Source organism: Meleagris gallopavo, chromosome 13, assembly GCF_905368555.1.
Source record: "Meleagris gallopavo chromosome 13, MGAL_WU_HG_1.1, whole genome shotgun sequence".
Lineage (NCBI taxonomy): Eukaryota > Metazoa > Chordata > Aves > Galliformes > Phasianidae > Meleagris > Meleagris gallopavo.
The window spans coordinates 1,427,261-1,453,703 of NC_139416.1; the positions used below are offsets into that span (position 1 = coordinate 1,427,261).

Here is a 26,443-nt window from a genome sequence, read left to right on the forward strand (position 1 = left end):
GGGTTGTCTTGTGGTGGGAGGCTGGCAGCGTTGTTAACCTCCTAAGGTGACTGAGATTTAAAAAACAGCCTTGTATGGGGAAGGAGAAAAGGGAAACAGGACTACTTCAGTCTTCTGGAAAAAGGTGAGATGAAAAACCAGGTGCAGGGCAGACTTACGGTACCTGCAAGTACATAAATTAGCATTGGTAGGTAAATGGGTCTGCTAACCAGCATGGGCAGTTTTATGATGTGTGTCAGCCAGAAAATGAAGCGTTTTACAGAGAAACCTGCAGGCCTTGCTGTAGAAGAAGCCTAACTATGGGAATTGCTGCTCATATTTGTCACAGATTTCTACCACACAGTACAAAGAAAAAGTCAAAAGTATTCAAATACGGGTTGGAGGGGTGTGTGTTGGGAGTGAGTTTTGAAGGAGTTTTGGGCTTGATGTGTCCAGGGGAGCTTTGGTCTGAAAAGGCAGTGATGTGGGATTGATTGTTGTTTCTTCTCTCCTGTGAGGATTGCCCACTGACATCCAAAAGGAGATGCCTGAGGAAACATGTGCACCACTCAGTTAAATGCCAAATGTTAGATATTGGTAATGAAACACTGATTGCATTAGAGAGGATGACAAGTGGAGAATAAAAAGTAGTTAATAGACTAGTGGGTGATGGAATTAGAAACTTTCCTTTCAGGAGTGTTCCATTCCTGTGTTCTGTTCTTGAATCAGCTGGTTGTGTCACTGTTGCAGACCTAGACCTGGTGGCTGTTGCTGCTTTTTTGACCTAGTCAGGTAATTTCTTAGGCTCACATGTGCTAATTGAAGGTTTAATCAAGTTCTGGTGGTGCCTAGCCTCCCTAATGGACAAAAGATGATGCTTCAGAGCAAGGAGGGTTTTAATGAGACTAGTTATCATACCCTTATGCTGAGAGTAACTGAGAACTTTCCTTTTTAAATCTTCTGATGAGCCCCTTAGCTTATGAAATGGGATAGAGCTCTCCAGCTCCTTGATAATACGGCGTCCAGAATTCAGTATTCCTCCTGAAGCGTGGAGGCAATCAAAGCCTCTGACCCTGGGAGGCAAAAAGCCCTGATTTTAAATGGTGCCCATCTGTGTGTGTGGCTCTGATTCAAGTCACATCCTTATAACAGGTTGAGATCACACCAGGGCAGTTTTCTGTGCTCGGGGCTGTCCATCTGTACCTGGTTTACCTCCCAGCTCGCTCACTCCTCCCTTAGATGGGGAGAGAGGTGGTCCAGGGCTGTTATCTCTTGGGGTAGAGGAAGGCTTTCCCTACACCTCTGCTTTTGTATTGTGCTTGGGACTCTTCCCCTCTCTCACACAATTTGTATGGCAGGAAATGCCTTCTGTTTTTGTGAATTACTTTTCACACAATAGAGGTGCAGTCCCTGCAGTTCTGTGGATCATTTACCTTCCTGACTCACAGCGGCGGTCGCTCAGCCAGGCTCCCTGCACGGGCCTTGCCTGGTTTGAATGACACAGGCAGCTCTGGGCCTCCATAGCGGTGTGTTCTCCTCTTGTTACCTCTCTTTACATCTGGAGAGGAGACTGGATGTAATTCCAGTCCTTTTCTTTGTGGCTCTCAAGGCGTGCCATGGCTGAAGTTCAAAGCTGGAATCACTTAGTCACTTAGTTTTGGGAGCTCCTAGAGCAGGCTGCGTCCTGTGATAAGCTGTCTTTGGACTTCTGAGAGGCAAGACTCAGGTAGCAGTTGTGGCTAGTTGAAGCGGAGGGGCTTCTCCTTCCTCAGCATATCCCGGTTCAGCTGTGTTGCCCATAATGTGCCTTAACTGTTCCTTAGGCAGAACTGATAGCAGCATCGTGGTGGCTGGGCCTCATTTGTTCCTGAGGAGCCTGCAGAGGTTTTATGGCTCTTTCCCAGGGAGGGAGGGCAGGGCAGAAATGGGCAGTGGGCAGAGTAGGTGGCCATGATGAGCAGTCTGGGACTATATGTGATATTGTAACACAAGTGGGTGTCAGGTTATTTATCTTGAGATTCTTGCATTTCTCAAAAGGTTGTGTTATCGTTAGCCAACTTCTGCCAAATTTGGTGAGGATTTTGTGTTTGGGTGGAAGAGAACAGTCCAAGCTGAACGCTGCCCTGGGAGAAGGACAAGCAGAGCTCAGCTACTCGAGCAGTGCTCAGCTATTTCATTCTTGGGCAGCATTTACATACTTTGGAAGTGTGTTTGTAGCCCTTGCTGGTGTGTAACACAGACTGTGTCTGGTTCTGCAGAGCATTTCTAAGGAGGTGATGAGGATGACAGCAGGGAAATCTGAAACATACACACCTGGAAGCAGGCTCTGTTAGTCTGATGTCCTTGCATGACTTCTTGTTTCTCCCTCTTTTACAGGTACCAGAGATAAATCAGGACGTGCAGTGGCAATCATAACAACAAGGAACACAGCCTGGTTAAACCCTCACTGCAACACCACCGAGCTGGTTCGCCTCCTCCTGTACCTGCACAGCATCCCGAGGTTTGTGATACTCCTGGGCTGTCAGGGGAAAGAAAATGTGCTCTACAAATGTGGGCTCTACCAAGACTTTTTCACTTTGAGATAGCTTTAATTCTTATTAGTTTATCTGACTTTGTCAGTGACTTGGTAGGCTTTCAGCCGTTGATGAACGGAGCAGGCTTAACACCTGAGAATGCTTCTGCCTCTCATGCTTTTTCTTATGCTCTTCTCTTCGTTCCTGATTCTGGGAAAGATGGATTTTTGGGTCTGATCCAGAAGGGATGTTCCTGTGAAGCAATGTGAGTAAGGCCGAGCTTGGCTCAGAACACCTTGAGGAAGGACAGTTTTTCCTGTGTGGGTCCCTCAGAGGGGGGATCAGCACCTCTGCCATTGGTGAGAGGTGTCCTAGGAATTGGAGAAATTGAAAGTTCACATGAAAACAGCGGTAAAACCTGAGCTGTCTGGGTGGTGGTTTCCACTGTATGTGTTGGTTAAGGGAAGGAAGAGTGGCTAGATAATTAGCTTTCCTTACACAGAGCCATAACATGCCTTCTTTACCCCGTTATATCTGAGGGTTTGACTTTCATGGACTTGCTGATTGTCACTGCTGGCTAACATTACCTCTTTCTCTGTCCTTGCAGACCCGAGTGTCAGGCTTTGGGTCTGACTGTTCTTGTGGATGCTCGTCGCTGTTCGCCGGTTCCTGCTCTCTTCAAGGCATTCAGCATTTTGCAGGTGATCCTTGAGCTCAGACAAAGGAACGCTTCTTGGCTCGCTGTCTTGGTTGAAGGTTATATCTCCATCTGCTGCTTATGTCTCCATCTGCCTCCTGGCTTTGGGAGATGGAGTTATGCACCTGACCCTGTTTGAAGAACTTGCCAGACTGCAGACAAAGCAAAAAAACCTAAGCAAGTCTGAGTTAGGGAACACTCCTCCCCACCCCTTCAGATTTCTTTGTCTCTGCACTGAGAACAGCCCCGTATCTGAGTGTAAATGCTGTCACAAATTACAGTGTGGTGATGCTGCCTGTTGCACTGGGACTAGGTGAAACACAGGGAAACACACAGCCCACCACAGAGAAGGGAGGAGGAGAGGCCTCTGCCTGCTGCAGCAGGAGGGAAGGGCACTGTGTGCTGTACCAGGTGGAAGAGCACATGCAGCTGTTCGTGTGGCTGGTGGTGAAGGATGGGAAACGGACATGCTGTAACTCTATATTGCTTCAGGTCAAAGGCTTTTGTATCAATCACTTGGAAAGCAAGTGGGCTGTGCTGCCCCTGGTCCCAGATTGCTTCTGTCTGTTGTTATTAGAAAGCCAGAGGAGATTCTGGGTTGTAACTATGACTAATCTTGTTTAAGCAGGTGTTCCTTTTAAATCAGAGCGTAGGTCTCGCAGGGCTCAAGCTCTGCAGACTGGAATGGGGCAGTGTTTTAATGAGGCTGGTGTCCCTGCGGTTTATGTGCTTCAGTGCCACATCTGAGTGTGGGGGCTGAGTCAGAGTCCTCCTGCTTCCTGGGCTGGGTGGAGGTGTGAGCACTACCAGTGCTCATTCTGTGCTGAAGGAGTAATCTGGTGCCCCGCTCAGTTCTGCAGAGGTAACAGGCAAATACCTTCTCTTTTTGTTATGTTCACGTGGCAGTGGGCTTGCTAAAACTTTTCAGTGCTTCCATGTAGGTTGCGTGGCTGTATTTTAGTGGGGTAATTTGGAAAACAGCAGCATGTTGAGAGACAGTGTGCTTTTGGGCCACTAGTAGGTCATTGCTCTCACAGAACACAGCGGGAATGAAGCCCTCCTCACTCTATGCTTCATATCCTTTGAAATGGGGAGGGAAAAAAAAAACAAACTACCTGTGTAATATCCTGCTGTGATGTCAGTCTAGCTCTAAGTAGAGGGTAGAACAACATTAGCTAGCAGGGATTAGTGTGCTGCAAGAGAGGTTGCTGGAGCTGAGTGTGTGCTCCAGGTAACTGTAACTGACAGGCTCTGCCTGTGGTCTGTTGGTCCTTACCTTGCCTCCTGTGCAGACTCTGTAAACAAGACCTGCTCAGCTGGCTCACTGTCTGGTCTTGGCACAAGAATAATCCCCTGGCTCTACTGAGCCTCTTGGGGATGCCAAGCATTTACTTCTGGTTTACCTCTGTGATCCCACAACATTGTTCCCATCTACTCCAAAATAAGGACAACAAAGTTTTGAAAACTAACTACAGTGAGGCAAGTCAAGCATTCTAGAGCATGGCAGGGTTTGCTGGACAGTGGATGCAGGAGCAATCAGTAAGTTGGGCTTGTAAGGTCACGTAACAGGTGATCTCCTTGCAGTCCTCTCTGAAATCCCTGCTACACATCCCAGTTTCTCTTATATCTGGCACACTGTGTCTAGAGAGCTCATCTCTCTGTTCTGTTCTCTGCTCAGCAGGACTTTATTTACACTGCTTTTGTGAAGCCCGCTATGAAAAGGTGGGTGGGATCTGTGAAGTTCTGAGGTCCAGTGTTGCTTGTTCAGTTTGGAAGGGACATCTTCCTCTTGGCTCAGAGGTGAGAAGCACTGCTTCACAGCGGATGAGCACAGCAAAGATGACCTCATGCAAAGTCTCTTCCTGTTGCAGTGCTCAAATCTGTTAACCCTATAGAACCTCCCTGGGGAGAGAAGAAGAATTTCATCCCAGATATTTCTGGGTCAAGATTTGTCAAGCTGAGGAATTAGCTCTTCCATTTTCCATCTTTCCACAGTGAATGTGTGAACAGAATTACTAAGTGCTAACAGACAGGTAGCTTTCCCTGACTCATTTGCTGTCCAGAGCTACCTTGTGAGCCCTTCTCACACTCTTTGCCTTCAGCTGTGTTCTGCAAGACTTTATTCTCCATCCTCTGAAGGATGAGGGTGCATGAAGACTACTGGAAGTCTTTCTGTCCCAGACAGCACTGGGAGCAGAGGCAGTATAAAGTGCTGCAGCAGAGCTAACTTGAGAAGGAGAGGGACAAACTCTGTATAGAGGAGGAGAGGGGAAGCGTGCAGTGTTGATGTGCTGCAAAATGGATCGTGCTTTGTTCCCAGGGGAAGCTGTATAATAATGCTTTGGAGCAGGCTTTGTGCAGAGCTGCTCTGATGCTTGGTCACAGCTTGGCACCAGCTAGCTCTGGCTGTGGGAGCTTGTTGCTTTGAGCTTTGCTGTGCCTCAGTGAGCAAGGCAGTGTGTGCTGGACTTCAGAGAACAAACAGCTGTGGGATTTTCCTCTGCCTGAGTTCTTAGAATGAGATACTTCTGAGTACTGCATGTCAGTGCAAATGTTTAATCCCTAATCTGCTGGATCTGCATTAGACTGGGAGGGGAGAAGTCTGTTTATGAAGACAGACACAGAGTAGTAGTTTAAATTTGTGTAATCCTTTTGCTGTCCAAGGGTTGTATTTACATGCCCTGTTAGTGCAGTAGTGTGGAGGACCTCGTCTGATGTTACAGACCAGGAATCTCATACAGCTCTACGAGTAGTGCTCACTTAAAGACTGAGCATGGGGGTGTCCCATAAGCACAGGCTGCCCAAACTGCCACTGCTTCAAGTTGCTACCAGCACAAAGGTTGGCCGTGGGCTTGAGTCAGGAAGCCAGAAGCTGATTTGAAGCTTTTGCCTGAAGAAAATATATAGTGCTTTCATTTAAAAAGCAACAAGGGTCGGTGTTTGCCCTGCTGCTTTCTGAGCTGCTGTTAATACTGCCCTGTTCCTTTAACGTCCACATTGTACCTGTGATGGGGAATGTGGTGGTCCCTTGGAAGTGTGGGCTGTGGTTTTGCTTCCACACAGCTGGACCTGTTAGCAAAGGTAGGAGATGATATGAAAACCTGTAAGGAAGCTTCTGCAGGCAGCACCCCACTGCTTCCAGCTCTGCTTGCCTCCCAGAGCTCTCCTGTGAACTGCTGTAGTCCACTTGGATGGATACCTCAGGGCTGGATGAGACTGACTTTTCTTCAGCTGTTTGGAAAAAAAATATGGCAAAACATACTTAATTTCTTTTGGAAGTATTTCTTTCTCTTGAAACTTTTCCCCTGCCAGCTTAACCTGCAAATGGTTTTTCAGCTGCTGTTTTCAGCACAACGCACAAGCAAACGAGAGTTTGGCTCTTATAACCCTATGTTACACCACCCCTACCTTTATCCTGTCAGAATCACAGAACGGCCAGGGTTGGAAGGGACCCCAAGGATCATGAATCTCCAACCCCCTGCCACATGCAGGGCCACCAACCTCCACATTTCATAGCAGCCCAGGCTGCCCAGGGCCCCATCCAATCTGCCCTTGAACACCTCTAGGGATGGACGGGGATCCACAGCCTCTCTGGGCAGCTGTTCCAGCACCTCACCACTCTCATAGTACAGAACTTCCCCCTGACATCCAACCTCAAGCTTCCCTCCCTCAACTTCAAACCATTTCCAGATTGTACGTCTTATGACTGCTGGAGTAAAGGAGGGATTGTGAAATAATACATTTATCTAATTCATAGCTCTGTGACCTATCTTAGCACTGTGGATGTTCTCATCCTTTATTACCTCCTAGCAGACAAACTCAGAGCTACTGGTGCAGCTTCAGTGTCTTCTCTTCAGATGAGCTTTAGTATTTACCCATTTCAGCCTAATTCTACTGTAAGTTCTTTTTGGCCTTTTGATCAGTGTTGAGATAACAGTGAAAGTATGAATAATTTGCTTTGAAGAAAGGGATTTGAGAAGACAGGAACCTCTTGCTGCCCTGGGAGGTATTTCAGCTGGGCTATTTTCCTGACTGTTGCAAAGGATCCTCTTTTAGCATCACAGAGAAATGTCTTTTCCTTTGTTCTGTGATCCCTGCTGCTGCCTGCACTTGCAGAGTTGGGTTGTGCTGGCATTCTGTCTAAACTGCAGCGCTGGGCACAGCGTCAGGTTGGGCAGCACAGTCTCTGGTGGGAGCCTCTGTCTGCCTCTGTGTGCTGGCCCTGCTGCTCCTGTTGGATATTTTACTTTAAGCAGTGCTGGGACATTTTCTTAAGCAGGATTGCTGTGACCTCCTGTATGGCAGGCTCCTTGCAGCCTGAGCACTACCGAAAAGGATTTGTTGCTTGACAGTTTTCAAGGTCTTTGCAGATGCAGTGGACACGTACACGACACTTAGATGGAATGGCTTCTATCTAACCATGAGGAATGACAGCTTTTCCTTTCCCAGTATCATTTAATTGGTCCCGTCTCTGTGATCTGAATATTTCTGCTACGTTTCCCTGTCCTTGCTGTCATTCTGTCTGTTTCTCAGTTTCCTGTAGAGTGCTTCTGTAGTTGGAAAGCTGATCCTGGGTCACAGATTGAGCTGCATCTGCCAGGCATCCCTCAGTATGTCCAAATAGGAATTTCTCTTGGTTTAACTCTAGCAACAGGATGCAAGTCCTTGATTGTGAGTTGGCAGTAACTGAAGAGAAGATGATATTTTTGGCACTGTGGGGAAAAAACCTTCCTTTCAGTGAGGAAAAATGACCTTGACATGGACATTGAATGTAGTTCTTAATTTTTTCCTTCGCTGATTCTTTTCCATATGTATAAGGCAGCTTTTTTTTTTTTTTAGATTAGCCAAGACCTGACCTCTTTCACTGCTTCCTTAAATACTGCAAGATTAGTTGATGTGAAGTGAGCTACCTTAAGGCCTTGGTGCTCTGCAGAACAGCCTTCCCTGTTCCTAGTGTCTGCCTGCCAGGCTTCCAAGTACCTTTGAAATTGCAATCTCTTGTGCAAAGCTGGTACAGTAATTCTCCATAGCATCCTGGGTGGACAGGTGATGGGATTTCCCCTCTATTCTTTTGCAGGACATGGATCCTCATTGCATTCATGGAGTACTGCTTCTGGTTGAAAGAGATCTGACTTTTCGGATGGAGAAGCCAGCAGCAGGACAGGTAATAAAACCATTTGTGCAGGGGTTGCTGGGGTGCTCTTGTTATCCTGTGTTTAACTCTCCAAGCAGAGGTTCTGAGCTCATTAATGTACGCTCATTCTCACGTGAAATCTCTTTAGTTCTCTATATTTTATGGTTGTAGTCTCTTACGGGTGTGGTATTTATGGGGTTGTAAAATTTCCTGTGAGCTGAGCCTATCTCTGTCTTGCTGTGTTTATTGTCAAGTCCATCGCTGACGTGTCTGCCATAATTATGTCAGTCTGCTGGGGCCCTTGAGATGCAGGGGGTTTGCTGGGGACGTGGAGAGATGTATGGAGGAGCCTGTTAATTAACAGTAACAAATAGGCTTTTCTTGCTCTCCTCTGAACAACGAAGGAAACCCTTGGTCAAGAAGAGCTCTCGTTTTTCTCAATTCTGGACTCCATCCCACTTGTTGCTTCACAGACTGTTGCATATCTCATGTTTCCTCCCCTTGTAGCCGCTGCTGTCAGCGGCTGAGAGTCTTCTGCAGGAGGAGAAGGAGGAGATGTGTAAGCATGCGAGGTTCTCCTGCAGCTGAGATATCTGGGAAGGGTAACAGAAGGTGCTAACAGAGGAGGGAAGATCATCACAGCATCACCATGCGCCCCCACTAGAAGTAAATGTGCCTTGGTATTCCACAGCTGTGTATGAAATACAGGCTTTTTAGCCTCTCTGATTGTCTGTGGTGAGTGAACAGAGCATCAGACTGCATCTTACTCATCTCCCTCTGCACCAAGGCTGTTACATGCTGCAGAGGTAGACTAATATCCTGTGCCCACCACAAAAATCCTCTCGGTTTCAAAGTAGACCCAGTCCTCCCTTTTGGCCCTGGAGGACAGCGCTGTGTTTGCTGTGTGTGTGGCAGGCTGCCCTGAAAGCCTAACAAACAGCAAATGCTGTTAGTCCATTTTTGTGTTTGCAGGTGTGTGCGTGCAGGGAGAGCTCCAGAAGGCATTACTTAAAAGCACTGAGCACATCCAAAGTGTGTAGGAGGGAACAGAACAAAGCTTAATAAAGACATGGGCATGCTGGAGGAATTGGAAACATCCTCACTGTTTCACATGGAAGTGAAAACTTTGCAGTGCATGTATTGGGTTGACTCTCTGCACCTGCACTCTTGGTGTCTGGGCTGGGTTCCACCTACCTTCAGGAGCACTTGTTTGTCCCTCCAGAGTTCTCTGCTGAGGTTCTGCAGACTCAGAGAAAGCAAATTATCAGTGCTGAAATCTAGGAAACACTTGGAGCAAATAGCTGCTGTGTTGAGTGGAGAGTTGAGGGGAGGGCAGGGACTGCTCTGAGAGAGGCTCAGATTTTCCAGGAAGTGAGCTGGGGAAGCTGGGGGCTGGATTTAGACTCTCAGGCTCCCCAAACAAATGCAAATTACAACCCGGTGTGAGAGCATATGAAGGAGCTGAGTTGCTCTGCTTGTACTTGGAAGTTTTGGATGTAGCTAGAAAAGGCTGGCTGCTGCCAGACTTCCATCACAGATGTTCTGCTTGGTGAAACGACGTGTTTTGGCCTGCATTCCCTCGGGGTTCACCCACTAAGCTGTACAGCAAACTGCTCCAAGATGGGAACTGATTTTTTTCTTCATACTGCAGATACACAGCGTGCCTTGTTTTTGTGCAAGATAAACGAAGAAATGCTGTCTCTTGTTACCTTCCCCTCCTCTTTGCCAGTACTCACTGTCCTGTAACGCAAACGTGCTTTTGTTTCTCTATTTCAATGCAGTTTGAAATTCTCACCTCCATGAAATCCCTCCATAAGCACATAGACAGCTCACAGCTGCCTCTGGAACTGGAAGGAACCTTCCCATACTGCCACCGGGACTGGTTAAGTTTCCGTATGGTAAGTGGGTGTCTGGTGTTCCTTGTACCTGGGACAAGGGAATGGCATGCTAGAGGAGTTGAAGCAAGAGAGCAGAGCCTGAGAGCAACTGAGCCTACAAGCAGAGAAAGGCAATGTGTCCTGTAACAGCTGTGCATGCAAATGACCATCTCTGTTGCCAAAGGAGTACTGACATTGTCTTTATGACATGGAGGTTATCCTGTGGCCTGTCAGCATAGCTGACAGGAGGAACTTTAGCTTTTAGCTCATCTGCTTGAACTGTATTAATTCAGGTTTGACCATATTTTGAAGGAAAAGAAGAAACAGAATTGTGATGTGCAGTGACACTTAAGGCTTAAGGACAGACACTTCTTGTGCTAATCTCAGGAGAGGATATTAGTGCCTGATTATCAAGGACTCAAAAATTGATCAAAAATTAGATGTTTTGGGGCTTGGGACAAACTCCCTGGACAAAGCCAGAGGTGCTGCTTAGTGAAAGCTGTGGTCCTGGAAGGAGTCAGGCTTGGGAGTTCCTGATAATTGTTTCAGATCCTTACAGGAACATGTATTTGCTGCTTTATTCACTTACTTAGCAAAGTTGTCATCTAATTTGAATGCTTTAGAAAACATTGAAACCAAAAATACAGGGAAGGGCTAAAAAAAAAAAAAATCAGTCTAGGGATGTTTTCTTCCTTTTTGAGAACTGTTTGCATGAGGTTAGGAGGCTGCCCTGTGTGGATTCTGTTCAGTGTGCCTTGGGAGCAATGTAACAGTAGGAGGCAGTACCAGCAACCTATTCCTTCTCCCTGCTTTGGATGTTCCTCAGTGCCATGATCTTGTTTGACCACTCTGAAAGTGTTTGAGCTGACTCATGTTAAGCCTCAGGGATGGAGGGGCTGCAACTGCAGCAACCGGGTGCAGTTCATATGGGAGGGAGCCCTGGCAAAGAGTGCTGCAGCCATATGCTGGTGATATCTGGCAGGACTGCAGGTCTTGCTGGCCATGCAGGACTGCCAGAAGTCTCTACAAGTAGCATTTGTGGCCCTAATAATTATCTCCTTGTATACCCTCGTTGTGGAGGGAGCATAAGTCCTGTGGATCAGGATCATGTGCTTGTTGAGCGTGTGAAAGCTGGATTGAGACATGATCTGGCACACTGAGATGAGACAGGATTAGATCTCTGTAAAGCTGCACACAAACTGGCTGTGTCTGCGTTGCAGTTGACTGGCTCACCCTGTCTCCTGCACTCCCAAAAGATTTGGTGGTCTCCCAGCTCTGATCTGTACCCAGAGTGCTGCATGGCACACTGGGATTTGAAGCAGGTTATGATATTATTGATAATATTATCATATTGCTGGTGGCAAGCTTCAGCAGTTTAGCTTAGCACTTGCCAGGTGTTAGCTTTCCCAGTTTACTTTTGGACCATTTTTGTTTTTAAGCTCTCATCTAAAAGTACACTGAACCCATGCTGATGCAGTAGAAATGCTGAAGCCCAGTCTTGGTGCCTAGGATAGAATCTGAGAACTTGAGATTGGTTTGGCAGCGGGGAAGCAGACAGGCTTTGCAAGAGGACGTGGATTAGTTTTCTGGACAGAGTTAAGAAAAGCTGAGGTGCAGAAGGATAATTCCTGCAGAAAGGAGCTTGGTATCAGAATACCTCTTGTCCCATGTCTCACAACATGCAGAATGTTACCAAAGGGAGTTGTGTCGGAATCGGTCTGTATAGACAGGGTTGCCTGTTTATGTAATGCACTGGATGTGCTAATGACCCTTTTAGGTCTGCAGCTGTGTGGCAAACAGTGTTTATTTCCTGCCTCGGTGATCTCACCTGCATCCTGCCTGCTAATCTGTCCCCTCTGGGGCTGTTCAGCACTCCAGAGAGGCAATTGAATTCAATTGAACTCAAACAGCAGCTTTCACCATTTGCCTTTTCCTTTTTTTTTTTTTTGTTTTTTTCTCTTCTTTCTGAATAACTTCTCCTCTCTTCCCTGACTTCAGTGGCTGGAGAGTGGCATCTGTGAGCCTTTATTTAGGCTTATAACAGTGACTTTCTAGAAAAGTACTGTCTCCTCTCACCTATGTGTGAAATGGTTCTTTTGGTCGTTCTTTTTTCCCAGAAGAGAGAATAGCCTTCAGATTTGCTGGTAGCTTAAGGTGCTTTAATTGTGGAAGCTTTCCAGTTTCCTAACCTTTAATTTACACTACTTTTAGCAAGAAGAGGGATAATTTAAAGTATAGAGATTCCAAGTACTGCTTCTAAGTTCTGTTCTTCCAAAAATGCATGTGCAGTGATTCATCTTAGTGGGAAGTTAGAAGAAATGCTAATTGTAGAAGAAGGTGGGACATAATTGCACTGATTTTCTTTTCTCTAAAGCGTGGTCCAGGCATGCCATGAGTTTGTAAGGTCCCTACAGAGTGATGCATCTGAAGCCTGTGGTGGCTCATGGGCCTCTTTCTACTCATCCAGCCTTTCCAAATGGTGTAATTGAACCCTTGGGTTCATGTATTTGATCCTTTTGTTTTTCTTTTCCTTTTAACCTTTTGCATACTGAAAAAATAGCTTTCTCATCAGCTGTGAGACATTAATCTCTGCCTCTTACAGAAACTGGAACACTTGCTACAAGGATGCCAGGGGGCTTGTGCCTTCCTCCAGGGAGCCATTCATAAAGTGGAATCTGGAAAATTACCAGAAAGAGCTGAGGTAAGCATGTCCCTCACCCCACACCAGAGGTGAGCTTGGGGCAGCAGAGAGCAGGAAGCTGAAGAGCTGCAGAAAGGCCCTGACTTGGAATGTGAAAGGTGTAGTGGCAGGTGATTCTGAGAGCTGTTGTTGTAAGCATTATCCCCTCTTCTTGAGAAGCTTCCTAGCCACTGGTATGGTGGGAGATTGCTGCCTGCTCTGCATTGCGTCCCAGCAGCACAATATTGGGAGATAATTGCAGGAGCCTCTCTAGGTCTCCCTGCACACCAGTGCATCTTTCAGCAGGCCCAGGCTGTGAGAACAGCAGGAGTTAGCTGTCAGAGGAAAATGAGGGTGAAAAAATGATTCTGTGCCCAGCAAGTGGAGCACAATAGGAACTGGTTTTGGTTTTAGTCAGGTGGGGTGGAGTATCAAGAGCATAAGGGAACGCTGTTTATCACTTTGGACTTGGCATACTTGAGAGAAACTGCCCTGGGAACCAAACTCCCTCCTTCCTAGGGTGGGACAAGGTGAGATGTGATTTAGTTTGGGTTGGCCTTTGGTTTTTGCTGGTTCCTTCATCACCTGTATGTTACTGCAACAGCTCATCTCACTCTTGCAATCCCTCAGGAGGCTGCTGTGCTGCTGAGGAACTACAGGCAGCTGATGAAGAATGTTCTGGAGGATGCACGGCTGGTCAGGCTGCAGCTGGAGGGTGGAGCACTGCTGGCCAGGCTGAGGAAGGAGGAGTCTTGTGTCACCCTCACCCAGGACTACAGGTGAGCCCCAGAGAGGGAGAAAAGAGGAGCTGGAGATGAGCACAAAGCGGGCGGTGGCATTCTTGGAGATGACCCTTTGGTGCAATCTAGTGAGCAGTCTTTTGGGTAGCAAGGGCTTCTGTTGAAAACAAAGGTGAAAAGCATAACAGCTGTACTCTTATCCTGGCTGCTTCTTCCCTAGTCCAAAAACTTAGTGAGCAGATTCATCTAGACGGTTATTTAAGTTCCTTTTCCAAGCCAAATCCCACACCTTGGGTAGTGAGGAAAGGGTAGGATATTTTTTGTGCCTCTAAAGCAAAAATTTTAATTGACGGTGCCTGCGACGGATGTTTGAGGCCAAAGTTGTGTGATTTGCCAAGGCACTCCTTATGCAAGGGGATTTCCAAGGACCTTAACTGAGAGGAATGCTTTCTGGCTATAGCAGGCTCTGATCTCTTCTCACATTGGTGTGGTTTGCACAGCAAATATTCACTGCCCACTTGCAGAATCGCTATGAGAAGCGGGGGAATGAGAGAGGCCAGCTGTTTGAAATCCCCGGGGCATTGCACAACTCCTGTTTGTACTGTCAAACACCTGAAGCCTATCAGCGTGTGAAGTCCTCTGTGCTATGTGCTGTGCAAACAGCAAGGCATTCCCTCACAGCCCAGAGCTCCCAGCCGGGGTGTGAGATAAGTTCTGGTGCGTGGGTACGGCCGGGGCACAGCGGGTAGTGGGGGTGAGGAACGGCCCTGCATCTGCAGCCTTCCCTAATTAAGCTCTCTGTTGCCATCACAGGCAAAGAGGTTTTAGAAGAGGGAACGGAGTGAAGATAAGAAAATAGCTTGCAGGGAGTCTCACCTAAGTGCAAGGGAAAGAATGTTTCTCACTGACGAGCTGGTGGCTGCGGGAGTTTCTGCCCAGCGCTGGAAAGGCAGGGTGGGCATTTTGGGGACAAGCACTGTAACCATTTCTGCTCCATGCTGTGATTCCTGCAGCAGCTCTGGCAAGCCACGAGGGCACTCTTCCCTTGCTGATCTGCTAAAATACACCTGGCGCAGTTTTGGGCTGAATTAGAGCCTGTTTGTTCTAACATAACGTGAGAAGCGAAAATAATGCGGGTGGCTGTGTTTTGTGTGGCTTTATTTTATTCTGTTTTTAAGCAACACACGGCTTAAGCAACTTCACAGGCTTAAGAGAATGAGGGAACATGTATGTTTTTTATGGTTTGTTTTGGTTTTGAGCTAAACATGTGTTCGTGTGCAGGGAAATTATCAACTTTGAAACTTGACCTGACAGAGCCTCAAAGGATAATTTACTGCTTTGATTACCTTAGTGAGGAGAGGGGTGGAACACACACACACAGTGCTTTGATTGCGTGGTGTTTGTGAGCACATGCCGAGGCTGTGTAGCGTGTTCTGTTTAATTCAGGTCATATTCTCTGCCTGCCAATATGTATGGGGAGTGTGTGCTGTGGGGCTCTCTCCAGCCTGAGGAGGATAAATGAAAGCAGATGGAAAAAGTTATTTTTTTTTCTTCTTTTTAGCTTGTGGATCAGTTGCAGAAACTAAAATCCGTGTGGTATTTTCAAATAAGGAAATGCCTGCTTGTCATGCAGCTCAGGGCAGAGGGCTCTTCGCTGTTCCAGGATCCTTTCAGATGAGGGTAAAACCTCCCATCACATGGCCACAGAGCCCTGTGTAGGGCACTGCTCCTTTTAGATCCTCTATGGCTCTGCACTTGCTCACATAGCTCCTTCTGTCCAAGCTGCTGTTCAGATAGGAGAGGTTCTGGGTTCTGTTAACCTTGCAAAGGCTCCTGTCATCATGGGTTTTTAAGGGCTGCCTTAACAAATTGGATCAAAGCAGAGTTGTACCAAAATACTGTGGCTGGCCTGCTAAAGTTGGCACGGAGTGGCTGTTGATGTATGTGAGTCCAATGCTGAACTTTTGAAACGTGAAAAATGAATGGTGCCGTTGTGTCTGGGCTCAGCAGAACCCGCTCTATTGCTTTTTTGATCCACTGAATTGTTAAATGTAGATCAGTGCTGAAGTCTTCGCTTTCCCCCATCCTAACATCCAAAATCAAATGGTTTCTGCCTTCTACGTCTTCTTTTGGCTCCTGTTAATCACTGTCACACTGTGTGGTGCAAAAGGCTGATCCTGTAGACTCATGACATCCCAGAATTCCTAATCTGAAGTTGTGAGGCCAGCTGTGAACAGAGAACTGTCAAAATGTGCAGGAATTTCATATGCATAGAGGCTGAAATTTCAAGAGCAGGAGTTTTCTGCACTCTTATCTCCAAACAGATAAAATATGCCAACCAGAAGTATTGGGCTGAAGATAAAAACTCATCTTTCTGAAGAGGTATGAAGGGGAAGGAGAGACCCAAGTGCACCATCACTGTGGGATTACAGAAGCAAGAGGCCTGCCCACTTCTGCAGGAGATGTATTCTGCTAGCTGTGAAGGCCTGTAGCTTCATGCAGCAAAAAGAAAATTATGTAACTAAAGCTTGATTGCAGTTTAGAGATAGTAACCTAAAATAGGCAAGGAAGAAGGCTTGTGCTCTGTGCAGTTGCATGCTATCTGCCAAATACCATCCAGAAACGCATAGCAAACAAGCCCTGCTCTACTCATTCAGTAGTAATGAAGCTTCCCTGGGGGCTGGTTTTGGCACCTTTCCCTGCTGTGTCCTTCCAGGGAGCCAAAATGCCCATCAGTGTTTGTTGACACAGAGCAGGGGGACCTCACTGCTGCTCAAATCTGACCTGGGCTCTGGGAGGAGCCCCTAAGTGTGGTCCTACCCTGACGGATGCTGTAGCACCACAGCTGTGGCTCCCACTGGTAACTCTTCCCTCTCTGGTCCCAGCACGAGCTGACCTGGAGAACTACATACCCACCAAGTAGTGCTGTAAAAGATAGCTGAACCCATCTAACTGCTCGTCTGAAGAGGGAAAGGAAGACCTGGAGGTGCAGGTGAGCTGCTGAAGCCAGCTTTGCTGCTTATTTATTGTTAGTGGAGTTGGCAGGGTTTAAACCCAGCACATCTGCATCACACCAACTCCTGCACTGAGCGCTCAGTGCTTCCCCAGCTCTGTTAGCACAGCAGTTGAAAGCTTTCCAGGTTTTGCTGTCCCAGCCTTTCTGGGCATTGAAATGCTGCCTGTTGGCCTATTTGAAGCTTTTGTCACTAAACGTGGACAAATGCCATGCAGACATCCACCACTTCAATGCTACTAAAAATACTTTTTGCACTTCTGGACAGGAGTTGTTTTATGAAAAAGGCTCGTTCATCAGTTACGTGGGGTTGGCTAGCAGGTGTGTCTGGCTTTGGGATATCTCCTGTATCAATCAACCAACCTGTGCCTTGGAGGCAGCTCGCTCAGCCAGGTGCAGGAGGTGTGCAAACAGGCTGCTCACCTTGTGGTGGGTTTTGAAGATCCCACTTCCATCGTAAGCCTTGGGAAGCTGCCAGAAGGCAGGCAGCAGCAGTGGGAGCTCTTACTAAATTGAGACGTGAGTGTGGAGACCGGGCAGCAAGGCACAGGGACTTTTAACCTCATCTTCCACCAGACATTTTCCACTGTTGTTCTCATTAGCACTGCTCTTCTGGCACGGCCAAGAGCTGGGATCGCTTGCCAACAGGAGGTGTCCAGTGATGCCTTTCGTCCTCTCTGCTATGAGTCAGAAGTGGAAGAAAGAAAACACAAATATTTTTTTATTAAAGGTGTTTTATACTAGTCAAACCAGAACACACCCCATGCGTGGTTCTAGCAGCAAAACTGTGTTCTCAGTGTGGTGCAGGAGTGGAATCTCATCGTGTTCTACGTGCTGGCAGGTATGGTAGCCACGAGATTAGATGAGAGAGCTGGAAGAAAGGGAGGAAAAGTTCAGATGGTGAAAGCATGATCAGATTGGATGCTGGGCTCTGTGCAACATGGAACCAGAAAAATCATTATCCCTTCCCCAAACTCCTCATCTGAAAAGAATTTGTGCTTGCAAGCTGTGAATAAACAGCTTAAAAATAGATGGAGGAGTGAAGTCTCCTTTTGTTTGCAAAGGCAGTGTAGCTAGCCTCTGTGCTTTGAGGGGGGAGTGGTGGCAGCCAAGAGCTGGTTTTGTGAGCTGGCTATTTTTAGTGTGATGTGGAGATCTGGATGGGAGCCCTGGGTAGGGACACACGCTAGCAGAGGGAATGGGCAGCGAGGAGCAGCCTTCCTGAGCATCAGCTGCCGGGTTCCTGATGCTAAAACCAACTCGATTCCAGCAATAGAGGGATCCTGGGCTGCCCTGTGCAGCTCCCCTGGGCCTGGCTGTCCCTCTGTGGTCCAGGCACCCGGCTGTCTCAACACCCTGCTTTACTCATCCGTTGGTCACAACAGGGAAGTTCCAGTTAAGTGGTGATAGAGCCAGATCTGCATTGCCTGGGCTGTGGAGAAGCCATGCAGTCATTCCTGTCACCCAACCTGATTTTGCAGAGGTTGGTGAATAGAAACTTTGAAACTTATGCAGATTCAGAGAAGATTTTTCTTTCAGGTTTGGCAAAACGTAAGTACCAGCTGGAACAGCTCACCAGTGATGTGATCAGGTCTTTGCTTCACTTGTGTCCCCTGAAATTAAGATTTAGATGTTATTACGCACTCTGTATCAGAGCACAACCACAATTTGTGCTGCAGATAAGATCATTCTGCTCCTCTGCGCTGGTCTTCCCATCCCAGATGTCTCAGTGCTGGCTCCAAGGTGAGGCAGAGTTTCCTAGGTAGCCCAGAGGCCACCTGCTTCATGTGTAGCACCGACACCTCTCTCCCTTTACTTTCACATGCAGCAGGAAGCACAAAGCCTGCTTGAAGCTGTGGTCGAAGCTGTGGTAGCTTAGAGCTGTGTGGTATTTTGCACGTTCCTCATCCTAAGACCTTCATCTTTAGGTTCAGATAAACCCTCCGTGTTCCTTGAAGCGAGATGAAAACCCGTGCTGAAATACCAGCCTCAAAGTTGAGCAGCTTTGCCATGAGACGCCTCTGCGCTGCTGCTGATGGCACAGAAGATGCTGACAGACACAGAACCCTTTGCCCCCAGCAGTGCACGGGTGGCAGTGCTCTTCCATGATCCTATTTGTTTGTGTCAGGTAGGGGGAGGAGCACGCAGGGACATTTCTATCCAAACACACCGTGCTGCTTGGTATTCATTTTCTTGACAGTCCAACCAGTTCCCTGTGTTGCTGTGGTGGTTTTAGGCTGGCCAAAAGCACTTAGGCTCACATTAAACAAACCCTGTTGCTCTGCACATAAAGAAGTGAGGAGTCTTTGTCGTTCCAAGCGAGTGAAACGTGGTGCGGAGCCGCTGGTGGCACTGGCAGGGAGGGAAGAGCTCACAGAGCTGCTCTTTGGTAAGTCTTCATTGCTCTCTGAGGGTTTTCAGGACACAGTCTCCTTCTGTTTGTTTTCTGCTGCTTACCCTGGATTCAGTGGGGCTTTACCCAGAAGGCTCCTGCTTTGCTTGTTCTTGTTTGCGGCCTTCGTCATGCCAACGGGGCATTAGGTAACGAGCGTCATGCTGAGTTGTTTTTATCTGTTCAAAAATATCCTGGAAAAAATGGCAAAAAATTTCCAATATAGGATGTTAGCTGGGCTGCCTGGAGTTCCTGGCTCAGCCCGCAGCATCCCACAGGCACCGTGTTTGGTCCTGCTGAGTTGGGGTGGATGTTTCTGCTGCTGGGGCAGTTCATATCACAATCGCTGCTGTTAGGCGTATTGTGAAGAATGGGATGGTGTAAAAGGAGGAAGTATTGGGGAAAGTCTGGTTTGCTGTGGTGGTGGGTATATATACGTACGAGCAGAATGTCTTGAAAGCCTTGTGCCCTAACTCCAGGGGCACAGCTGTCCCACTAGTGCGGCCAACCCAAAAATGTGTGTAAACATCAGTAGAGTAACATTTGGAGACGGGGGGGTTTGAAAGCTAGGAGGAAACCAGAAGTTGGTGGTCCTAAGTAAATAGGTGCTGTCTGGGGCTCTGCTGTGGGCTGAGCTGAACCCTGTGAGTGGGTGATTTGATGGGCTGGGGGTTTCTGATGGATCTGGGTGGGGTAACTGAGTGCAAGTGAGGCTGGGGAAAGAATGTAGGGTAGCAGTTTGTGACCACACCTGGATACCTGTATGCTTCAGTGCCATTGCTTTTAAAAGGACCGTGGAGCGTATTTCTGCTAAAAGCACATCGGAGTGAACTGTGCTGCAGAAGAGGCTTCTCTTGGCAGTTCTGGTCTGCGGTGTGTAGCGTTAATTGTCCTCTTCCCAGCACGTTTGCTGTGCTCAGGGCTCAGTTTGGGCTGTGGTCTCAGCCAGTCCCGCTGTTGGGTGTCCCACAGGCAGCCCCACGCTTGGTTTTGGACGCTGCACCTTTCTGAGGACACTTTGGGGTTCCGAGCACTGTGCCAGCTGCCCGAGTGCCATTGTTAGGGAACTAAAACCACTGTGGCCACGTAGGTGCTGCAGAGAATAATTACCGTTTATTTCGTGGTGCCTGCCTTAGCTTTACCTTAAGAAATTCAAATTGTAACCTTGGCAGCATGCAAACTTCGCAGCTTGATGAGCAGGCATGTGCCTTTGAGGCTGCCTCCTTCATGGGATCATTACAGCTCTGGCTGTCACTGCTACCAAAAGGCAGTATGGCTGGGGAAGTCTCTAATGCATTTCTGTTGCTGCAGAACAGCCCTTGGGCTCGTGACACTTTCTCTGTGAAGCCGGAAGGGTTTCCTCCTGAAGCATTAAGTGACTTGTCAACCAGGTATCAACACAGAGGATCTGGGAGATGTCAAAGCTGTCCCTAGTTGCCAGATTCGATTCCTGTTCTTCCAAAGCCCCTAGAGACTTGCACTCGGAAAGCTGCGCACCAGGAGTGGAAGAGCAGGTGATGCTAATGTTGGAACATTGGCTGTGTTTCTTCTGAATTGCACAAGAATCAGAGCAGTTGTCCTAGGAGCAGACAGAGGCAGAGATGATCTTGCTGCTTCCCTCCTAGGGCACTCGCAGGCATCGGGCAAGCATGGCTCTTGCAGCACCTGCAGACCTGCTGGATGCCTCTGTGGCCGTGTATTTCTGTAAAATCAGGTATTTTTGCTTAGAAAGCTGGAGTGTGACTCTCCCAGGCTACCTTTTTTTTTTTTTTTTTTGAAGGACAGATTCAGGCAGAAATGGCCTTTCTATAAATTACAGGTTTAAAATTACCCTGCTATTATCCGACCGTTTGGCACTTCTCCAGAAGAACTGGAGATGTTTGGAACCTTTTCCACTGAAACGATAATTGCCCAATGAAAACAGGATTTGGGGAAACATAAACTGACATCAAGCTACTCCTTTTTGCTATAAATTATATTGACTCTGCACTATTGCAAAATTACTTTGGATGATTTGAGCATGGAAGAATGCAGTGAAAGACTTTATTACCACACTCACATGTATGGGGAAATTGCAGTGCATCCAAACAAACCCAGGCTTAGACAAGACTTTCCACTGACTTCAAACAACTCTGTTTTTCTTCTTTGGATTCGCTCGGGCTGCTATTAAAAGATCTGTAAGGTGCTGAAGGTCTTTTTGTTTCCCTTTGTGTAGGAAGAACCAAACTTTCAGTATGTTTTGTTTCCTTTAGGCCGCCTTGGAAGGAGGGAAGGGCAGGGATGGAAAACTCTGAAGTCTCTCTCTGAAAAAGAAATAGCTGTGTGTGTGAGATGTAACTTTCATAGGAAACTCCTCGTTGCAGGTCGCTGTTGTGTTTATTTTATGCTAGAAATTATTTAGGAAGGAAGTTAACAAGTGTATAGGTGAGTGGAAATGAGTGTGTGGGTAAAGAGATGTGCAAAGGTTTGGGATAACGTGCCTAATGCCTACATGATACTTTGTGAGAGCTGGAATTGCTTAAGAGAATCCAAAACTTTGCTGTGAGCTGAGAGTGATTCCTTTGTTTGATTTGGTTTGCCTACCTGCTGCGGGGTGGGAAGGGCTGTGGTCCTCTGTGTAGGAGTGTACAAGATGGATGTTAGTTTCAGGGCCTGCCAGGCTGCTGAGATGAACTGTCAGGAGCTGACAGTGTATGAATGGAGTTACCTAGGAGATGCAGTGGAAGACCAACAACTGCATGTTGAGGTTTTAATGGACACTTGCCAAGCAAGACAATGCATGAAAACAGGGCAGCCGGACCTGGAAACATGGGCTGAAGGTGCTGGGATGCTGGGGGAGCCCAGCTGAGCGGGAGGAGGATCGTGTAGGGTTGAACCTGAAGCCCTCCCTGGGTCTGAGCCTGGATGTGGGTGTCTTTGGGAGTGTTTGTGGGATGGCTTGTGTGTGCTCAGAGGCAGCACCAAGGGAAGGGGCAGCTCGGGGCATTGCGTTGTGCTCTGATAACTTTATCAGTAACCTGCTGCAGGAATTCCCAGAAAACAAGATGATTTTAAATAACAAGAGTAAGAATTTTAGATAATGATACATACACCAAACAGCCCCATTTACTGTACAAAGGAAAACAAGAGTTCATTTAAGGCCCTCTTAACCTGAGATGAATTCTCTGTCGAGTTCCTTATTACGGTGCAAACCCCTAAATGCTGATCCTGATTCCTGGATCCTGACTCGATGCGAGTTTGAGACATCTGTGGGTCAGTAAAGCAAAAGTTCCATGTGTGGTAACAATGCCATTTCAGTCCTGTTGAATCTGCTGAGATGAAGGGAGGTTGGCTGAGTACCTGCAGCTGTGTAGCCATGTGGTCACACTGCCAGGGCGTGGGTTGCATTGGTGGCTCAGAGGGCTGAGTGCTTGTTTCTCATCTGGAAGCTTCAGCTTGGCTCTTTCCTACAGCTTTCTGCAAACACAGGGCAGGCTGGGCCTCAGTGAGGTCTATGCAGAGCCTGGCTCTATGTTTTCCACCAGGAGTGGGAAGGAGTGGTATTGGGGCTCCCTCTCCCTCTGTCAGGTAATGACCAGTGCTCGAGGCTGGGCAGTGCAAGAGCTGAAACTTGTTTGAAGTGCTGTATGATAAGATGGCCACTACTTTGTCATGGGATGATGCACCCCCTTACAGAAAAGCCCAGCAAACCAGTCTGGCTTGCTGATGAGTGTGATCAAAGGAGGAACATCAGGACCAAGGCATCCTCTCTGGAAGCTCAGAGCAGGTTGGAAAAACATTTGCCATCACAAGAGAACAGTCACGATACTTGCAGTTAGCAGCCTGTAGTGCCTGAAGTTACAGATGTCCGCTGGTCTGTGCCAGCAGGACGAGCATTTGGGATGTGAGTCTGCTTTCCTTCTGCCAGCAGGGGCTTCAGACCCATGGGAGTAAGATTGAAGGGTGTCTGCCTGTCTGTCAGTCAATATTGTGTTGTGCTGGAGCCTTATCCAGCAACCAGGCATTAAAGCAGTTGCCAAATACAACTTCATCGCTCTCCCAAACTGTTTCTCATTAGCTCTCCTCGCTGTCGCTGCTGCTGATGGCTGCCTTCAGAACCTGCTCTGTAAACAAACTTCCAAAAGCTCAGTTTGGACAGTGGTAACACACATCTCCTGGGTTGGATCTGGGTCTGTCCCAAGGAAAAGGTTGTGAAACAGAAGGCAAATATGGTCATTGTTTGTTGATGGGTGGGTTGGGGAAACACAGGAGCAGCCGTACAGCTCGGATCTTTCCGTGGAGGCTTGCAGACGCTCTGTAGAGAACCTGTCTCCTTTGCACTGCAGTAGCACTGATCTTAGTCCAGAAACAATTTGTTATTCTGGCTGCACTTTGGAGAAATTCATTCAGACTAACGGCATTTTGAAGAGGGGGGAAAAAAAAGAAGTGTCTAAGAGCCTGAGGTTTGCAGAGTTGGCCGTAGCACGTTGGGTGGAATTCTGAATGGAAAAATCCTGTGGGTTTCTGCTATGCAGGGAGAGTTGTCCAGACTCTTGCACCACCTCATGACAAGTAGTATCTAAAAGCTGTCGGGTTCTTGTGACTAAGTGCTTCCATTTGGTTGCATTTCATAGGTTCAAGGCTTATAACATGAGACAGAAGTAAACGTGAAGGCTGAATTGCATGTATTAATTTCCATTAGCATTTCCATTAGCAAAGCCTCCGATTTTATTAGCTGCCTGTCTGTTTCATGAGTCTTTCAAAAAATTTTAATAATATGATTTAAAAAAAAAAAGCCAATGCAACCATGCTGTCACACCCCAGGCAGCTGTAAACTGTTGTTAATGTAGAAGCTGCTTTGGGATAAGTGCAGGAGGCACTCAGGAGAGGCTTGCAGCACTTTCAGTCTGTGCTTGTAAAAAGAAGGGAGATGTAGAAGCAGAAGAAATAGGAGTTCAGGGATGCAAGTGATAACTCAAATGCCCACCTATCTCGTGCATCTCAGCTGTAATTCACCCAGACCTGTGCCACAGAGGAGCTCCTGGCCTTTGGAAGGAATGTGCTGACATGGATGGACTCCCCAGGATGCAGGGCTGTGTTCAATTCCTGAGTCTCTCCATCCCTGCCTGCACGCAGTGCTGCTGCCTGGCCTGGCTGCTGCCTTCTGGGCTGCACAGCTGCCTGGGGAGCTCAGTCCTTGAATCTTTGAACAAGGTTGTAAAATACGACTTCTCTTAGTGCTGGGGTGCTGCACGCTTGGCATTTTTGTCTGGCTGGTGGAAATTTTTGAGGGTGAGGGCATCAGGTGTTTGTGCATTACATTTAAATGACGGTTTTAGAAACTGAAACTGCCTGAGCTGGTGTTTTGTAAAAGCCATCGCTGCAAGAATCCGTGTTTGTGAAGATCTGAGTATCCTTTCTGAAAGCATGACAGGTATGGCGAGGTGTTTGATGGAGGCTGCCTGGGAGGGAGATGCCTTGAGCCTTCCTGCCAGGTCACCCGCAGTGGGATCTCAGAGTGGTGAATCACGGGCAGGGAGCAGTGCTGTTTTCCTTCTGCTCTCCATATGGATTTGGCCATTTCTTTTCCCACGAGGAAGATGTCTGTATTGCTGCTGTCAGCCGCGTTTGCATGAAGTGCTGGGGGAAAAGACCTCATGCAAAACCCCTGACCAGTTGTGTGTCCCCTTCCAGGGACGCGCTTGATGCTGCTGGTGTGCTTTATAATCGAGTTGATGAGGGCGTTCACCGGCTGGTGATGGCGTCAAATAAACGCATCCAGGAACTGGAGCTGGTGATGGAGTTTGAGAAAGTGGAAGAATGTTTTAAGGAGGTAAGTAATGCCTGTTAGTCCATTCTTGTGACTGCCTGCTGCCACCCTCTGACTGTGAGTACCGCAGCAGGTACGTGTTGGTCTGTCCTGTGGAGATAGGGAAGGATGTCTGCAGACCCTCCTGAAGAACAGCTCTACATAAGACTTTGGGGTAGATTTTTACGTGTGCTGAGAACCAAGTTGCTGTTCTCGTGGTGCCTTCTGATGGCAGGTGAAAGTTTCCTGGCTGCTGTCAAAGTGTGGATGCATGAAATCCCATAAACATCCGTGAGCTTTTGCTTGACTTGAAGACTACTGTAGTAGCTCTTTGGTAGACCCCACCTGGAGGTGGGGTATCTTGTCACACTGCTCACTAAAAGTACCCTCCCAGCATGACTGTTGAGGAGCCATTCCTCATATTCCACCTTGGCAAGCACCAGAGCAATGGCAGCAAGCTGGAGATGAGCTCACGTGTCCCTCAGGGCTGTAGATCCTGCAGAGTTTGCTTTCATCCCCCTGCTGAACGAGCCACACATCACATACTCTGTGCCAGCTGCCTTTCCCTGCTGTACTGGTGTTGACCCTGTGCAGTGCCCAGGTCCCTGCTGTTGGATAAGACCCAGGCACACTCCTTTTGCCTCTGGGTGCAGCCCCTATACACAGTCTTCAGGTGTATGAATGTACCTGTCCTTAGCCCAAGAGCTGTGCTTAACCCTGCCAGCCCCTGCAGGTCTGTGGGAGCTTCAGCTTTCCTTCTTGTGGTGTTCCCTAAAGCCCTTTAGCTGGGGGATAACTGAAGCAAACAGGCAGTGATTTTTCAGAAAGACCTTTGAAACATCAAACCATGTAGATAAAGAACCTTGAAAAGCTGTAAAAATAATAATAATAGCAATAATAATAATAATAATAATAAAGTATAAAATAATAAAAATAAAAATTCAGGCTTTCTGAGTGTCCTTCAGGATCTTATCAGATCATTCAGCCTTGCAGGTCTCGATGTGCTCCCCAAGGCTGAACTCTGCCTGTAGGTTATGGAGTCTCATAGTGTCCTTTGCTGTAACTCATCAACAGTGAGATGTTTCATGCATCTCTTCTTACAGCTTGTACGTGTGTGTATGAAGACTTGTGTACACACTCATGCACACATACATGCATGTGTTTGAAGGACGGTGTGCTGCTTGGAGCTCACCTTAGGAACTTAAAGATCAGGGCTAGGGCCAGTTTCTCCATTTCTCTTCCCGCATTTCCCCATCGTTCTTCTGGGCTCTTGTCTGGACAGAACTGGTTTGCAGAGGAATCTGTAGCCTGCCTGTCTTTTTCACAGGCCAAGGTGGATCCTTTAATGACTTTCCCATTTGGAGGTAGACGCTCGGGCGCCATGCCCTCTGCGTTCAGGACAAGAAGTGTGATGTAAGAACCTAGTAAAGTCTCCCTTAAAGTTAAATGCACAGGTTCTTAATCGAAACACAAAAAAAAAAAAAGGAGACAAAAGCAAGTTCCCAGCCTGTCTCTGCTTTCAAGTGTGCCCCTGAACAGGAGGCAGCAGCACGGTGTGCCCCTGTGTGGTGCATGTCATGACCTGGGAAGCCACTCCACCTCTTCCTCGTGCAGATGGCTTTGCCCCATG

General features: G+C 47.6%; 1 protein-coding gene across 12 annotated transcripts in view; it reads left to right on the forward strand.

Moving 5' to 3' along the window:
• The window catches only part of PLEKHG4 (pleckstrin homology and RhoGEF domain containing G4), an 84,419-nt gene that overhangs the window by 34,615 nt on the left and 23,361 nt on the right, over positions 1-26,443 (forward strand). For all 12 annotated transcript variants that reach the window (XR_014886024.1, XR_014886025.1, XM_085234544.1 and 9 more), the window contains 7 exons: positions 2,356-2,479; positions 3,100-3,193; positions 8,267-8,353; positions 10,105-10,221; positions 12,803-12,901; positions 13,511-13,659; positions 24,699-24,837. Coding sequence is in view for 10 of the 12 variants with exons in the window: in XM_085234544.1 (XP_085090670.1) it covers positions 2,356-2,479; positions 3,100-3,193; positions 8,267-8,353; positions 10,105-10,221; positions 12,803-12,901; positions 13,511-13,659; positions 24,699-24,837 (809 nt within the window). In the remaining 2 variants the exon portion in view is untranslated. The remainder of the gene's footprint in view (positions 1-2,355; positions 2,480-3,099; positions 3,194-8,266; positions 8,354-10,104; positions 10,222-12,802; positions 12,902-13,510; positions 13,660-24,698; positions 24,838-26,443) is intronic.